This window comes from Chionomys nivalis, chromosome 8, assembly GCF_950005125.1.
Source record: "Chionomys nivalis chromosome 8, mChiNiv1.1, whole genome shotgun sequence".
NCBI lineage: Eukaryota > Metazoa > Chordata > Mammalia > Rodentia > Cricetidae > Chionomys > Chionomys nivalis.
Window position 1 is genome coordinate 78,256,085 of NC_080093.1, and position 17,553 is coordinate 78,273,637.

At 46.6% G+C, this 17,553-nt stretch overlaps 1 protein-coding gene across 1 annotated transcript in view; it reads right to left on the minus strand.

Moving 5' to 3' along the window:
• The window catches only part of Tmc5 (transmembrane channel like 5), an 86,916-nt gene that overhangs the window by 11,750 nt on the left and 57,613 nt on the right, over positions 1-17,553 (minus strand). The window contains exons 10-15 of the mRNA XM_057778324.1: positions 15,171-15,315; positions 14,384-14,539; positions 11,375-11,526; positions 8,530-8,608; positions 6,900-6,997; positions 4,981-5,076 (exon numbers count right to left, since the gene is read on the minus strand). Coding sequence (XP_057634307.1) covers positions 4,981-5,076; positions 6,900-6,997; positions 8,530-8,608; positions 11,375-11,526; positions 14,384-14,539; positions 15,171-15,315 — 726 coding nt within the window. The remainder of the gene's footprint in view (positions 1-4,980; positions 5,077-6,899; positions 6,998-8,529; positions 8,609-11,374; positions 11,527-14,383; positions 14,540-15,170; positions 15,316-17,553) is intronic.

The window sequence follows — 17,553 nt, forward strand, 5'->3', positions numbered from 1 at the left end:
TATACATTTTATATATATATTAAGTGGTTATATATTATTTTTACCCAGATTGGTAATTTACTACCATTATTATTTTTTCAGTAGAGTTTTTGTTTTGTCTTTATTTTTTAAAAAATTTATTTATTTATTTAGTATACAATTTCTGTATTTATTTAGTATACAACTTCTCTTTGTAGCAGAGACCACGACAGAAAACCACCACAATCAATCCAATGGCAGAGGTGTGGAGCACAGTCCCAACAGATATATCTACAGAACCTTCCACACCTAAGGCTCAGGATATGTTGCAAAAGAGGGGGCAGAAAGATTGTCACAGCCCGAGGATCAGGGAATTTGCCGTGATATTGTACCTCCTAGTAATAACAGACGCTATATTGTAGGTCTCACCAATATGACCACTGAAATGTGAGTTGAACGAAGATGAGGCCAATGAACCGGACATGCCAAAGTGGACAGAGAAAAGTCCACCAGGCCTCAACCCTACACAAAGAACTAGAAGCAACTGAGGAGATCTAGGGGCAGGAGAGGTGGCCTTTCCCAGGGAAGAACAAACTAATTGGTTGTCCAGTGCCAAATGGCCAGCCCTGAAAACATAAACACAGGTAGTACATACATGTATGTATGCAATAACAATTAGAGAACAAGAGGCTGTACATTTGAAGGCAAGCAGGGCAGAGCGTATGAGAGGATCTGGAGTGAGTGAAGGAAAGGGAGAAATGTAAATCATAATCTCAAAAACAAAAACAAAATAAAAATAAAAAAGAAAGCTAACTATGCATCAGCCAGCAAGCAAACCAGGGCCAAACACATTCTTGCATCATTTTTTAAAAAAATTTATTATGTACCCAACATTCTGCCTCCATGTATGCCCACACATCAGAAGAGGGCGCCAGATCTCACTACAGATAGTTGTGAGCCACCATCTGGTTGCTGGGAATTGAACTCAGGACCTCTGGAAGAGCAGCCAGTGCTCTTAACCACTGAGCCATCTCTCCAGCTCCCTTCTTGCATCATTTCTGCCTCCATGGCGTTTCTCATCACTACTAAGATCAAACCTACTTGCTTGATACCTATAACATTATCATCCATCTAGATTGACATATATGTAGTTAGAAGAATAATCCATGTTTCCTAAAAGCCCTAGTTGTGTCCGTGTGTGTGCATGTCTCTCTCTCTCTTTGTGTGTGTGTGCTGGGTGCCTCTCCTCTCTATTTGTCATTATGACAAATCACCAGAAGATGGCAGCTCCACCCTAAAGGAAGAATTGGGCTACCACATTGTGGGTTGTTTTGTTGTTGTTGTTGTTGCTGTTTTGTTCTTTTTGTTTGTTTTATTTTTATTTATTTATTTTTTGTTGTTGTTGTTGAAGGTGTTTTTTCCTCCAAGACAGGGTCTCACTATGTAGCCCCAGCTGTCCTGGAACTCACTATGGAGACCAGGCTGGCCTTGAACTCATAGAGATCCACTTGCATTTGCCTCCCAAGTGTTGGGATTAAAGGCGTGTGCCAGCTAATCCCATTGCTTTTAAGTCACTAAATATTTTACAAGTGCTCACAAATTGTGACACGGTCATTCTGTTTCTGGGTAGAAAGTCGAACAACTGAAAGCAGAATCTCCCAGAAGCGTCTGCACGCCCGTGTTCACAGTGACACTGTTCACAACAGTGGAACCATGGAAGCCACCAGAATGTTCACAGACAAATTAGTGGATAAACAGAATGTGAGCTGACACACATAATAGCGTGTTGAATGTGCTTAAAAAGGAAATGCTGCAAATAAGTGAAATAAGCCAGACACAAAAAACAAAGGATGTATCCAGGGTAGGCAGAGCATAGAACTATAAAGTAGAATGGTGGTTGCCTGGTGCTGTGGAGAGTGGGCAGCAGGGAGTGGTTTAATGAACATAGTGTTTAAACTGCAAAACAAAAAATTTCAGAAGATGGGTTACATAGCCACGTGATGATTCTTGTTATGTATTTCTGTCAGTGTAAGCAATGATCTCAATGTTTAGCTCAGGCTAATCTTGAACTTGTAATCTTCCTGACTCGGTCTCTCAGTGCTGGGATTACAGGCATGCACCACAATGCACAACTTTGTTGTGCATTACTTGGTGTGTGTATGTGTTTCTGGGTGGGTGTGCACATGTGTGCAGATGTGTGTGGAGGCCAGAACGCAGTTTTAGGTGTCTCTCTTATTTACTCTCCACCTTTTTTATGACAGCGTCTCTCACTGACCTGGGACGTGGTTACTGGACTAGACTGGCTGACTGGCAATCCCCAGGGCTTGATCCTCCCTTCTCCACCTCTCCAGTATAGGGATTACAGACACACACCTCCACACTCAGCTTTTATATTGGTATTGGGGATCAAGCTCAGGTCCTCATGCTTGAGAGGTAAGCACTCTACTGACCGGGCCACCTCCCTTGCCCAGTTACGCACTAATAGTGAACAGTCACAAGAGAGCTCATAAGGGATGTAGCATCCTCATTAACAAAATATGTCTGAGCCAGACATCAGTGAGCAGACACCATTTTCCTTTAATCTCTCAAATCTTCCAAGGCAAACTATTACCTCAACACTTCACCCTCCCCGAAGGTATCCTGGCTGTTGAAATAATGTAGGTGAATGGCCTTGGAAGCAAGCCTGTGGCCTGGTAGTACAGACACATCACCACTTAAATACTAACGAAAAGTCCTCCCTTGCTGGAAAATCTGTTCAAAGACAGACTACCTGAAGACAGCCAGACCACTTGGAGCATTTTTAATGAGACAAAATAATGAGACATTTGGCAGTTGCCTGATCTGCTGGAGTTTGCAAAACTCTCTTCATCTACTATCAAATTTCACCCTCAGTGTAATTTGAAAGCAGCTGCTATTATATGCAAGTTCCCGGAAACTAAGGCTCTGCAAAGCCAGGGACCTCAGTGAGTGACAGGGCTAGCCCCAGAATCCAGGCTTATTCAGCTCCTAACGCATTGCTTTGAAGTCACTCATTTCCCAACAGATAGAACCCGGGCACATGATTCGACACACCAAACTCCGGCATGGACTCCATCATGTCAAAATAAGTAAGGAAAGACTCATGGGCTTGTCTAAGGTTTCTAAGTGAGCCTGCATGAAAGGATGGAGGCTAGGGCCTAAGGTGGGATATCTCAGTGGTGAAACACTTGGCTATCATGTATGAGAACCTGGGTTTGGGTCCCAGTACCACCCCGGAAATAAAGCAAAATGAAATTACATGATACAACTAGCTGGTCATCCTGAAAAACAAAGGGAGAGAGGAATGGAGGGAAGGAGGGTGAAAGGGAAGAAGGAAAAGAGGAAAGAAGGAGGGAGGAAGAGAAAGACAGGAGAATTTTACATGATCTCCTGTGTTTTAAGTATTGGTGATGGGTCTGGGAATGGTAACACATGCCCAATCCCAGCATATGGAAGGCATAGGTAGGTGAATCTACGTGCGTTCCAGACCAGCCTGGTTTACATAGTGAGTCCTAGGTCAGCCAGGGCTACTCAGAGAGAGCTACCTTGCTCTAAGCTGCCTCAAACAAGAGGCAAAGGAAAAAAAAAACATATAGGGCTGGAGAAATGGCTCAGTGGTTAAGAATACTGACTGCTGTTTCAGAGGACCCGGGTTCAATTCTCAGCACCTACGCACCTGCTGATAACCATTTGTAACTCCAGTTCCAGGGCATCTGATGCCCTCTTCTGCCCTCTGCAGGCAATGCACACAGATGATGCATAGACATACATGCAGGAAAAGCACCCGTACGCATAAAATAAAATATATTGGTGATTGTATTACTCATTTGGAATACTATGGCAAACACCCTTAGCTGGCTAACTTTAGGAACAACATAGGTTTGCTGCTCACAGTTTGAGAGGCCAAAAGTTGGAGATTGAGCGCTGGTGGATTCAGTGGTGTCTGGTGAAGTTCACTTCCTGGTTCCCGGATGAACCTTGTCACTATCCTCACATGGTCGAAGGGTTCAGAAGCCTCTCATGGCTCTCTTTTATAAAGGGACTAACCCTATTAATGGTGGCTCCACTTTAGGACCAAATCTTCCCCTAATACTGTCACATTGGTGTTTTGTTTCAATGTATAAATTGCACAGAGCTGGGGATGGTGGTCACAGCTTAATTGGTAAAGTGTCTGTCTTGTAAGTATGAAGATCTGTGTTCAACTACTAGAACCTACATTTAAAAAGCCAAGCATGGTTGCATGCGCTATAATGCTAGACCTGGTAGGCAGAGTCAAGGGCTCCCAAGGGTTCCCTGAACTGCTTAGCCTACTAGGTGAGTTCCAGTGACAGACCCTGCATGGGGAGAGAGAGAGAGAGACAGAGACAGAGAGAGAGAGACAGAGAGAGAGAGACAGAGAGAGAGAGAGACAGAGAGACACACACACACACAGAGACAGAGAGAGAGAGAAGGAGGGAGGGAAGGAAGGAGGGAGGGAGGAAAGAAAGAAAATAAAAGAATAGATTTTTTAAAAAAAGAATTAACAGTTCCTGAGACACAACAAGATTGTTCTCTGGCTCCGCATGCATGCACACACACATCAACCTCTCATATATGTGTGTGCAGACACATACAGAGAAAGCATTTTAGACAGAGCAAAAATTAAAAACTGTAGGGGGTAATCCAGAGTCTTAGAAAAAGTTCTGTGGCAGGGGAAGAAACAGAAGGGGTGTAATTGGCTGGTAAACAAATCAGGCCTGTGTCCGCCTACGGTCTGTGGGTCTCCAGGGTGCTACCTTGCCTTAAACTGACTCTCGTTGGGCAGGTGGTGGTGCATTTTTTTAATCCCAGCACTTAGGAGACAGAGGCAGGCAGATCTCTGTGGGTTTGAGGTCAACCTGGTCACTACCATGCCCAGTCACCCACTCAGATTTTAAACAACAGACCAGCCCTTACAACCAAAACTCCCAAGTTCACCCCCAGGTGGGAACTGACGGGGCGTTCTACTGCACTGTAAAAACTTACCAGGCCAAAGTTTGTGCGTAGATCAGTTCTAGAACATTCCTGGCAATGTCAAACTCCTGTAAGCTGAGACTTGTGATGAATTTCGTCCCAATGAGCCTGTGAAAACATCCTGCATTTAGTACTCCAACGACAACTCAGAGCACTCCACCAACCAGGACAAACAACAACAGACACCCTCAGTAGCCAGGGATGAAGCTGCAAGTCCTAGAGCTGAGGAAGCCCCGAGGAATCGAGGAATCGAGGGAACTGGGGAGATGCGGGATTAGGGCAATGCAGTCAAGTAGGGAGCTACTACAATGGTTGTAAACCGCTCTCGAGGGTGTCGGCTGCCCCCGTTATTTAAAATAGCCAACCTGCTTTCTGGTTCATCCCGTTCTTTGTCACATTTTCTTTCTCATGAAACAAAAAAGATGAGCACCTCCCAAGCCAAATGCATTTTTAGAAGCTGTTTTTTGGTGCTGAGGTTGGAACCCAGGGCCTTGAATATGCTAACTATGCACTTTACCACTGAGTCAACCAAGCCACGTTTATGGTTACTGCTCTAGAGCCAGTGATGGTCCGTGTTTCCTAAAGAAGAAAACAAGCTCTCTATAGACTTTGGGGAAACTTTCTTATTTTTCTTGTTTCCTTAAATATTATTTTTGATAATTCTTTGAGAATATCACATAATGCATTTTGATCGTACTGACCCTCTCTCCTCCCACATCCACCCTCTCCACCATCACCTCCCTACCCACCCAACTTTGAATTCTTCTTTCTTGCCGTCTAGTCTATTCTGTGTTGCCCAACTGCTCTTGGGAGTAGAGCCTGCCCTGGTGTGTGGTTGACCTACCAGGGCTTACATCATTCTTTAATGACATTTTCTTTTCTCTTCTTTTGCTATTATTGTTTTGACTTGTTGTTGATGTGTCTGATATGTATATGTGTGTATCTGTACATACATGTGTGCATGCACATGGCACAGTGTGCATATGGAAATCACAGGACCATCTTTGTATTAGTTCTCCTGTTCTACCTTGGTTGAGACAGGATTTTGAAGGCTTCTTCTGTCTCCCATTAGGAGCATTGGGATTATAGATGTGCAACACAACTGTCTTTGTGTGGGTTCTGGGTATTCGAACTCAGAACCTCATGCTTGTATGATTAAACACTTCACTCACTGAGCCATCTCCTCACCCACATTTTTCTTTATACAGAAAAGTTTCCATCTCCCCCAAAATTTCTGTTAACAAAAATGTTTCCCCCCTTTGCATTCAGGCTCTGGACAGAGGCTGGAATAAAGCAAGTCTGGACAGAACTAATGGAATCTGGCATTCAGCCTCCCCATGGAGAAAACCTGGCACAGTACCATGGCATCTCATTCTAGATGGATGTGTCCAGGGCCGGGGTGTGGCTCAGTGGAAGAGAATTTACAAGTCTCAGGCCCTGGGTTACAACCTCGGCAAAAGCGGTGCCAAGAAATAAGAGGCTTGCATCAAATCATTACAAAGTGAATGAAGAAAAACGGAGCAGAGCCCCCGCAGGACGAGGGTGTGGCTCAGCCGTGGAATGCTTCCTTAGCACCACAAGGCCTTGTGTCTCTCCCCATCCCAGCACTGCAAAAAATAATATAAAAATAAATCACATCTGACCAGTCACAGTCAAAAAAGAATGAGGAAAAGGGAGAGACAGATTCCAAGTGGTTCAGTTTCTGTTTTATTTCTGGAATTTTTGTCCAAATAGTAGGTTGGATAGGGTCAACTTAAACCCAATGAGCTGTCAGGTTAAGGTAGAATGTGGTTATGTTAGACAAGAACAACACCCTGAAGGACAATGGGCAGATTAGACACACACAGCAGACGTGGCAGGAGCCCACGCTTTCTGTTCAGCCAGGCATCAGTCTCTGGCTACAGAGCCACCCACAACTGACTAATGGTTACCTCCTCAGAAACTCCCCCAGTAAGGAATCCGCCAATGAGAACACGAAGTCCATGAGAAGGAGCCGGTAGATGTCCTGGCCAATGAAGGTCTCCCAGCACTGGAAGGCAGATAGAGTCAAGGTAAGGCAAGGCTGGTGGCCCTGATCAGAGCTCACACGGGTGCAATTTGACCACATCTTGTGTATCCAGGAAAGTAGACTTACTCTGTAAAAGCAGTCAGTGTGTGTGCGTGTGTGTGTGTGTGTGCGTGCATGTGAGTGTGTGTGTACATGTGCATGCATATTCTCTTTTTGAACTTCTCTCTACCCTATAAGGCTTACCGCTCACTTGTACAAAGTCTTCCCATCTCATCACCTCTACTTCTAAGCTATCCCGTCTCTGCCCTGTTCCCTCTACCCCCATCTCCCCACCAGGGCAAATCACTTTCCTCAGGAGAGTAAGAAGCACGGAGGGCTAAGGATGTCCCTCCTCTTTTTATTTATTGCTCCTACATTGTATAGGTGGATGGAACGTACAACTAATAAAAACATCGTTTTAAAAAGTGACTAGAGGTTCTCCCAAGTTGGTGTGAACTGGTGGACAGCAACTTCTAAAGGAAGTCAGAGCTAGGAGAAGACACACTGGCAGCTTTCAGATCTGCTGAAGGAGAAGGAAGGTTTCCATACTAGCCCACGGACTCAAGGATGGATGAATGAGTGCAAGAATGGATAGATGGTAGATGAAGAGAGAAATGTGGAGAGATGGATGGGCGACTTGGGAAGATGGGTGGATAAATAGATGGATGGGGATATGCCTGGGTAAATGGATGCATGGTTAGGTGGATAAGTGGATGGATGATAGCTGAATAAGTGGATAGCTGTCTGATACATAAATGAATAGCTGCATGGGAGAATAAATGGGTAGCTGTAACACAGTATGTTCTCTAACATCCTAGTTTAGAAAGCTGGTTCTGAACATCTCTGATGATTGGAGTTTGGTGAAGATACTGTGTTATGACAGATAATTTGAATCCAGACACTGCAATGTTATTTTGGTCAGTGTAGTCCCCTGGGGATAGGGAATCTCTTATTCCGCCACTGGACTTCAAGGAAAGGGCCTTGGAACCAACGAGGTTCTTTCTTTTGAGGCCTTCTGGGGCATCACTGTCAGAGTATAAGGACCAGAAACCCATGGTCTGAGGCAAAATAAGTTGAAAAGTCCTAACGAGTGTGGGAGAGACAGGGACAGCCAGGGTTAGGGTGTGAATGTGCAGACGAGCTTCATGTCTGTGTATCAGCAGAGTCCATGGTGCCTGGGGCAGGACAACATGGAACATCAATGCTCAAGAAGGATCTTGTCTCATCTTCAGGCTATCTGGACAGATCAACCTCAGAATTGCTGCCTATGGTATGCCCATCATAGGTTAGTCACAGCTGATATCGCATAGTGCCCATCTTATGGATACAAAGACTGAAACTAAAGAGACTGAGTGTATTTGATTGGCATCTCAGCTTTTCCACAAAGCCCTCCTGCTTTAAGTTGCTTCCCAGACCAGCTTCTTTGCTCCGCTCTTCCCAAAAGGAAGTGTGATGGCTGTCAGGAACTAAAGGCCAAAAAGCAAACTCAAGGCAGAACAGCACGTAACTCTCACCTCTTCGTCAGACAGGGCCACGATGTTGAGCCAATAGTAACAAAGAATTCCAACGATGGAGATCTTCAGAAGGATGTTTCTAAATAACAGAAGAGGAAACGGCTCTGGTCATCCCAATGGCAGCTTCCTGTGCTGTTGGTCAGTGTACCCTGTAGGTATGTGGCAGAACAGACATCTCTGCCTGCCCTCTGGGGCTGGGTAGTAGGAGGAGTTCTAGCAGGTGAGCTATGAGCAGCTGTGCTATGTGTCAGTTCTAGCCTTGGGCATGGCATGTCACTCTGAGGCCCTTGAGCACGGCATGTCACTCTGAGGCCCCCTAGAGCCCATTGCCTTCTTTACCAGGGCAGTCAGCATTATCTCAGATGTGCGTTGATGCCTCAGCCTGGGTCCCTTGGTGGCAAACATGCACACAACCTTCTCTCCAGTCTACAATGTACACGTAACACTGGCAAGAAATAAACCTTTGTGTCTCATGCCGCTGAGACTTGGGGAGGATTGTTACTGCAGCAAAAACTTAATTCTGACTAATACACTCTCTTCTGTTGACCCTGCAAATGAACCAGTTTCTCTCCCATTCAAACCCATTACAGTAATAAGAAATGTGTTTAATATTTATTTATTGAATGCTCACCCAAGATGTTCTACCGAGTCCCTCACTAAATCATCTCTCTTAACCTTTATAACTCTATCACAGGTGGGTATGTCACACTCATTTTACCCAAACTTCAAGTGTGACAGCAATCCCTAATATTTTCCTCTCTCTACATACCTAATGCATTCGTTAATTTCCTCATTGTGTTAAAGCGATTTCTGTTTTGTTTTGTTGGCTCACAGTTTGAGGGTAAAGCCCATCATGTAAGGGCAGACATGGCAGCAGTAGTGGGAGCAGCTGGTCAATTGCATATACAGTTAGAATGCAAGGTGAGCTGGATTGGGTAAGGGCATACATGGCAGCAGGAGTGGGAGCAGCTGGTCAATTGCATATACAGTTAGGATGCAAGGTGAGCTGGATTGGGTAAGGGCATACATGGCAGCAGGAGTGGGAGCAGCTGGTCACATTGCATACACAGTTAGGATGCAAGGTGAGCTGGATCCAGTGCTCAGCTTGTTTTCTGCTTTTCATTCAGCCTGGGATCCTAGCCCACAGGACTGGTGCTGTCCACAACTGGAGTGGTCTTTCCACTTCAACTAAACCCATCTAGAAACTCCACAGGCGTGCCTGGAGATCTGTCTGCTAAATGATTAGAGAGCCTATCACGTTGACAGTCGATATGAGCCATTACACCTAAGAAAGCAGCAAAGTGGAACCCTGGCCTGGTGGGTTGGAACTGGGAGGAATTGGAGGGCTGGGAGGAATAATGATGGCACAATAATCATCTATGATTAGAATTTTTCATAATACAAATAGAAAATAATTAACTCGCTGATTTATTGATTCTTTCATTTACTAATTATCTTTGAGCATCTGGAATGCCCCAGGAGTACCAGTAGTGAGCAAGAAAACAATTTCTTTTTATACACGCTCACATGTGAGCGTATATGTGTGTGTGTGTGTGTGTGTGTGTGTGTGTGTACGTGTGTGTGTGTGTACATGCACTGCTGGGGGAGATAATAAATAAAATGCTAAGAAGTGGAAGGAAGCTATAATGTAGGGAATAAGAGTGGTTGGAAAGACACCATGAAGGACAACCTTGAGCGAAAGTCTAAATGAAGTCGGGAAGCAGTCCCCAGGGCCATATGTAGGAAGAGACTTTCCTGCAAAGAGAGCAGTCAGAGCAGAGGCAGGTACGGAGTTAGACATGTCTGAGAACACCAGGAGGCCAGTCAGGAGCATGATGAGGAGAAAGGGTCAGATCTTCAAGGTCATAGAGAGGAAGGATGATCCGTGAGGACATTTATGCAGCATGCAGACCCACGGTCAGAGCCAGGAGTTAGCAAGAGAATCGACCAGGGAAAGGCTGCAAGGACAGAAACTGGGTGGCTTCGGTTATTGTATATCACACTTTGGCTGCATCTCTTGTATATAGGAAGGAGCATCACCAAGGAGTGCCACCTTTCAGCCAAGGAGTCACCAAGAACATCCTTCCTTCTGTTTTGATGGATGAATTACAGAAATATGCCTTCTCCTCCTGTGTGTGGCAGTGGGTACAGAGCTCTGAGGTCAGGAACCCTTGCACAGTGCTTGTCCATCTGTGCAGTGACACTGGAGAATTGGGTTAATTCTGAGGCCAGCAGCTATTGAGAAAGGTAAGCCACCATCTAGTAAAAAAGCATCCATACTCAATAATCATATTTTCCCAGGGGTCTTTGAAGGCGGTTGTGCTTGGTAGTTTTATGTCAATGTGACATAGATGAAATCATCAGAGACTAGGGAACCTCAATTAAGAAAATGCCTCCATAAGACCAAGCTGTAGGCAAGCAGATATAGGGCATTTTCTTAATTAGTAATTGATGTGGGAATGTCCAGCCCATTGTGGGTGGAGCCAACCCTGGGCGGGTGGTCTATAAGAAAGTAGGCTGAGGAAGACACGGGAGCAAGTCAGTAAGTAGTACCCTCCTGTGGCCTCTGTTTCAGCTCCTGCCTCCAGGTCCTTGCCTCATTTGAACTCCTGTCCTGACTTCCTTCAGTGACGAATAGCATTGTAGACATGTAAGTCCTCCCCAGCTTGTTATTAACCATGGTGTTTCATCACAGCAATAGAAACCCTAACTAAGACAATTGTTAACCCATCATATGGCACTCTTCATTACCGGAACGTCTTCCTTCAGGAACAGAACTTTGACATTTGAATGGAGCTCCTTCTAGCTCCTGGAAATGATCTAAAATCAGGGGTGACACACCTACCGGATGAGGAGGACGTAGACTTCCTGCCTTGGTACCTCGAACCTCTCCACTAGGCGGAACATGGAGTAGAAGCGAGGCACCGCCAGGTTGATACAGGATACGACAAATGGCAGTAACAGCACCGCCCCGGGGTTCCTGTGCGTCTTCAAGAACTGCAGGGTAGAAGGATCAGCCTTAGAGGTCCATGGAGCTGTGGATCCTTTCTTTCCTCACACTCAGAGCGTCTGAAGTAGAGACCCTCTGCCCCACACTTCCTCTGAGGATACTGAATCTCAGAGCGGTAAGTATGTTTTCCCAGGGTCACCAGCAAGGAAGCATTCAATCAGAACAGTGCTTGTGAGTTTTTTTTTGTCATCTTGATATAACCTAGAGTCAAGTGCCAAGGGGCAACCTCAACTGAGGAACTACCTGGATCGGACCGGCCTGTGGGTATACGTGTGGGGGTTGTCTTGGCTGTTAGTTGATGCAGGAAGGCCAAGCTCATGGTAGGGTAGGCAGCACCAGCCTAGACAGGTGATCCTGGGCCGTATAAGAAAGTTAGCTTATCGTGAGCCTGTTGGGGAGCCAGCAAATAGTGTTTACTCATGTCCTGCCTCCAGCTTCCTGCTTGAGTTCTTGTCCTGGCTGCCCCAGGGACGGACTGTGACCTAGTCACAAGTACGCCCTTTCCTCTCCAGGTCAGTTTTGGTCAGAAGATTTTAGCACACCGACACAGTGGCACTAGGGCAGTGACCTAAACTCAACAGTTCTGCTGGGACTTGGCTCTCACCAAGATGCTTTGGGCTAGGCTTCGAGTTTTCTTGCTGTGGAAACAAAAATCTATTTTAGCCATGGCATAAGGGAACTAAACATCCCGGGATTTCTCCTGCTATTCTGTTATCATCACCATCATCATCATTATTAGTGGGGTGAGACAAGGTCTTATTTATATAGCCTTGGCTATCCTTGGAATTCATTATGTAGATCAGGCTGGCTTCGAACTCACAGAGATCTGCCCACCTCTGCCTCCCAAGTGTTGGGATTAAAGGCCATGTGCCACCATGCATAGTCCCCATTTTTAATTTGTTTTTTAAACTAAAATATAACTACATCATTTTCTCCCTTCCCTTTCCTCTTTCTCACCCCTCTCCCATGGATACCCTACCCAGCTCGTTTTCAAATCCGTGGCTTTTAAAAAATTGTTGTCATACATATATATTATATGCATAAACACTCATAAAATTTATTAATTCAACCTGCTCAGGCTGTATAATGTTACTTGTACGTATATGGTTTCAGAGCTGACTGTTCCTGCTACCCTTGCACAGCCTGAAGCAGGTTTGCCAGGCTTCCTTTGTGCTAAGAACTGAACTGGGGAGCAGGCTAGCCCATGCAGTCCCCTGGTGGTTGCCTCACAGCAGGTAGAGGGCCCTCTGCCAGGCATTTTTCTTGGCGCTATTCCTGTGGTTGGATTTGGGGTCCCATATCCCATTCTCCTTCTCCTGAGGCCTCACCCCTCCTGTATGCACTTCTAGAGGCCTTGAGAGCACCTCCCACCCCTTGGTATGGCTTTGGAACCCCCACATCATGGGTAGGATGCAAAGTTATGGACCTGTGTATTTAAATACTTGGTCCCCAGCTAATGGCACAGTTTTAGAAGGCTGTAGGATCGTGGAGCATGAAGCATGGCTAGAGAAAATACATCACAGGATGCCAGCTTTTGAAGATCAAAACCCAGCCTCTAGTGTCCCCCATATTCTCTGCTTCACCCACTCCCACCTTTGCTAACCATACCCAGCCACCATGCCATCCCCTCCAAGAACTGTGAGCCAAGGTAACCCCTTCCTCCCTGGACTGCTTCTGTCAGAACACTGAGGAAATTAGGAGACATATCTGGGTCTTAATGCTGCCTCTGTCCTATACTGAGCAGCTGAGGGGGAACCTGGGTAACTGGCACCTCTGAGTCAGGGGAGCATCCCTCAAGCCACAGAATTTGATAGAATCCAGAAAGATGAGGTAAGGTCAAGCCTGCCCATGGAAGCCATGGTTACTAGTGATGATTGACAGCAATCGGGCTTATGCCAGCAGTTGGTCCGGCTCAGCCCAGAGTGGGAGCCTGGACCAGGGAATGATCCTGGGACTTGTCTCTCACTAGCCACCCTGCACTTTGGGGTGAATGCAGGAGGCAAAGGCTTTCCACCTGTAGATGCCCAGCCACAGATTCCGCCCCATGTGGTCAATGGCAGACTCCTAAAGACCGTGACTCAGTTTCCCCTGTTAAAATCATACTTTAATATGGCCATTGGTGATCCTTCAAGTATGTGTAACCCTATACCCGTTGTTTTTAGACCAGAGGTGGAATATGGTGTCCAGGAAAGATTACGTCACACAGGGGAGTTCACCTGACAAACTTACAGAGCATCTACTCTGTCAGGTGTCAAAGGGGCCTGGGGACAAAATAACAAAGAATGTTGAGTGTCTATAATCTCAGCACTTGGGAGACAGAAGCAGGAATATCAGGAGTTAAAGGCTAGCCTCTGTTGTGTGACAAAACTTTATCTCAAAAAAAAAAAAAAAAGCCGGGCGGTGGTGGCACACGCCTTTAATCCCAGCACTTGGGAGGCAGAGGCAGGCGGATCTCTGTGAGTTCGAGACCAGCCTGGTCTACAAGAGCTAGTTCCAGGACAGGCTCCAAAACCACAGAGAAACCCTGTCTCGAAAAACCAAAAAAAAAAAAAAAAAAAAAAAAAAGCAGAAATGAGAATCTGATCCCAGGTCTCTGCCAAAGTCCCATCTTCACAGGAGCCTAGTGCACCTTGCCCTGTGATGTCATGACACCCCTGGGGACTCCTAAGTGCCCATCTGAGTCTGTGGTCATGGGAAGAAAGGCAGTGCTGTAGTTTGAAGCAAGCCTCTATGGGTGTGACTGCCGCTGGCCACGAGGCCCAGCTAGAGGCCTCAGTTCTGCATGTGCCCCAGCGGTCCCCCACTCCTCCCCAGCTCTCTCTCTGCTCCGGCCCTCGGGGTTACCTCAGAGTTATACACAGCCAAGTAGTACACAGCTATACAGCAGGCTGCGGCCACTCCGGTAGAGACGAGCCAGGCGGCTATGTGAGTGGAGAAGCGGGTCAGCTGCTGGTTGAGCGTGAGCCTGTCGTTCTCCTGGCGGATCTCAGACAGGTTCTCCTGCAAGCGTCAGACAGTCAGGTGGACTCACTGGCCCCTCACTGCCAACAGCAGAGATCCCCAGGATCGTGGGGCCAGTTCAGACCACACAGGAGCTGGAGGGGAAATCTGTGATCAAGGTGAATTATGGGAGACCAAGGGAGAATCTCAGGATGGCAGAGAAGTCCAAGACCTTCAAACTCCGTTTCCATCTTAGGGAACCAGAGAGACGTAACAGGCCTACAGCCACAGTGCTCACAGAAGTGCATTTTCTGCTTTGTTCCCCACCCCCTGCTCCTTCTTTCTCTATTCGCCTTTTCTTCCCCTCCCTCCCTCCCTCCCTCCCTCCCTCCCTCCCTCCCTCCCTCCCTCCCTCCCTCCCCCAGCCACCCCCTTCCTGCCTTCCTTCTCTTTTATCTTTGCTTGTGAAAGAAAAGCTTACAGTGTAGCCTAGCCTGCCCTTAAACATACAGCCCTCCAGCCTCTGCCGCCCCAGGATGGCAGGTGTACAACCATAAACCACAACAGAACAGAGAAAGGGAAATGGGAATGGGAAGGAAAAGGGGGTGGGAGGAAAAAGAGGGAAAAAAGCTATAGCTACATAGGCACTGGAGAAGGCTGGTGGGGGAGGAGTCTGGGGCCTGGGCCTTACCCTGATCTCTGTGCTCAGATTCTTCTGCTTTAGCTTCACAGCTTTTTCATGGGTGACAGTGAAGTCCCAGCAGAAGACAAGCTTAGCGATCCCTCTGGAGTAAATATGGGGGTTGATGAAGTTGTTCCGGAAGTACTTGGCCATGCTGGGGAGGAAGAAACGAAAATGTCCGAGCATTACCATGGAGGTGTTGAGGCAGACACGAACCGTGTGTGTTTCTTACTGATAATAAAAGGCAGCATGGGTAATCCAAATTCTTCCCTCAGAGAAGGGGAATTACCAGCACAATGTTCTACAAATGATGGGAAAAGACAGGTGTAGCTTGGAAGCCTACATACTACCAATAGAGGGATCTTTGCCCCCATTAAGTATTCTGAGCCTCAGTTTCCACATCTGTATAATGGGGATAACAATAGTACCCACCTCACGCAGATATGAATGGACCATCCATGTTGCTACAACAAAAGATCACCAAGCTATTGCTTAACACGTCACAGGGTTATTATCATCTCATATTCCTGGGGTCAGAAGTCAAGAAGGGGCTGGGGTCATGGCTCAGTGGGTAAAACGCTTGCCATGCAAAGATGAGAACCTAAGTTTGGATCCCCAGAGCCAATGTAAAAATGCCAAGTGTGGCCGGGCATTGGTGGCGCACGCCTTTAATCCCAGCACTTGGGAGGCAGAGGCAGGTGGATCTCTGTGAGTTCGAGACCAGTCTGGTCTACAAGAGCTAGTTCCAGGACAGGCTCCAAAAGCTACGGAGAAACCCTGTCTCGAAAAACAAACAAACAAACAAACAAACAAAATATGCCAAGTGTGTTAACATGTGTTTGTAATCCCAGCTCTGAGGAGCCAGAGACAGGGTCATCCCTAAACCTCACTAGCCAATCAGTCTAGATAGTCAGTGAGCCCAGGGTAGTGGGAAACCCTGTCTTTAAGAAGAGAACCAAGGTGCCTCTGGTTTCTACACATACAAAGAGAGTCAGGAAATGGGTGCCTCAGGACTGAGGGCAAGATGTCACAGGCTGGCCTCTGAAAGGTCTAGAACTGACCCGTTTCTTGCCTTCTCCAGCTTCCAGAGGCCTCTCTCCGTCCTTGGCTTGCAGCCTCTCCTCCATGGTCAAGACCAGACAATAACATGTTCCTTCCTTCCTCCCTCCCACTTCCCTCCTCAAAGGGAGAAGATTCTTTCAGGTCCCTATGATTTTATTGGACCCACCTGACAATCCAAGACACCCCTCCTCACTCTTAAGATCCTTCATCACATTCCTAGGGTCCATGTGTTGTTTTGTTTTTGAGACAGGGTATCCCTATACGGGCCGGCCTCAAACTTGTAAAGGTTTTCTTGTAGAATTACAGGTATACACCACCCTCTCCAGAGTTCCTTTTCCATTGGGTGCTGGTTACTTTTTGCCAGCTTCATTAGACTAAGAGACACCCATATTACTAAGTCATACTTGGGGTGTCTGTGAGGTTGTTTCCAAAGATGATCAATTGAAAGGGAAAGGACCACCATGAAAGTGGGAACACAGCAGGGACCCATATGAGGCTGGCCAGCCCAGAGATACCCTCTGCTAGGTCACCGGGAAGGCTACCGAGAGGTAGGCAGTTTGTTCCTCTGACAACTGTTCTGTCTCACAGTGGCCCAAGGACTATGGATCCAAGTGAACACAGACTGAGTTGTATATGGCAACAGTTTTGTCACAGTGATGGAAGCGAACACATCACACAAAATGGGATGGGCATGGGTTCTAGGAACTAGGAAATGGGAATCCTGGGGAGATATTACTCAGAAAGCCACAAAAGTCATGGCAGGAGGCATTCATTAGCCTCTGTTGTGAGATAATGGGGTGTTTCAGATCAAGAATCCCTTGGCACCCAGCTGGGCATGTTGTCAATACGGAAGTGAAACCAGTACTTCTCTCCCACAATGCATCACACTGAGTGATAGATGAAAGATCTTGTTCTAGTTTTATAAGTTTCAATGACGTCCCATTTTTCTTCGAAGGATGATGCTGGCGGGGAGGTCAGAGGAGCTGAATTATGAGTTCCCCAAATTCAGACATGAAAGCTGTAAGCCCCGCTAACATCAGTCTCAGACTGTATTTGGAGATAGGGCTTTAAAAAGTGGCAATTAAAATGAAGTGAAGACTTCAGGGTGGGGCTTCAGCAAAGTTGTTGCCATTCTTATTAGAAGAAGTTAGGCCTGGGAGGCAGCTCCTCTCCAGAATTCCAAAGACAATGAGAGGAGGACAAGGAAGAGGAGGAAGAGGAGGATAGGAGGAAGACAGAGGATGGAGGGCAGAGGTGAGTAGAACCAGACAGACAATGGAAGACCTAGGGAGAGGGTGGCTGCCCTAGTCAGCTTCCCGTCATAGAAATA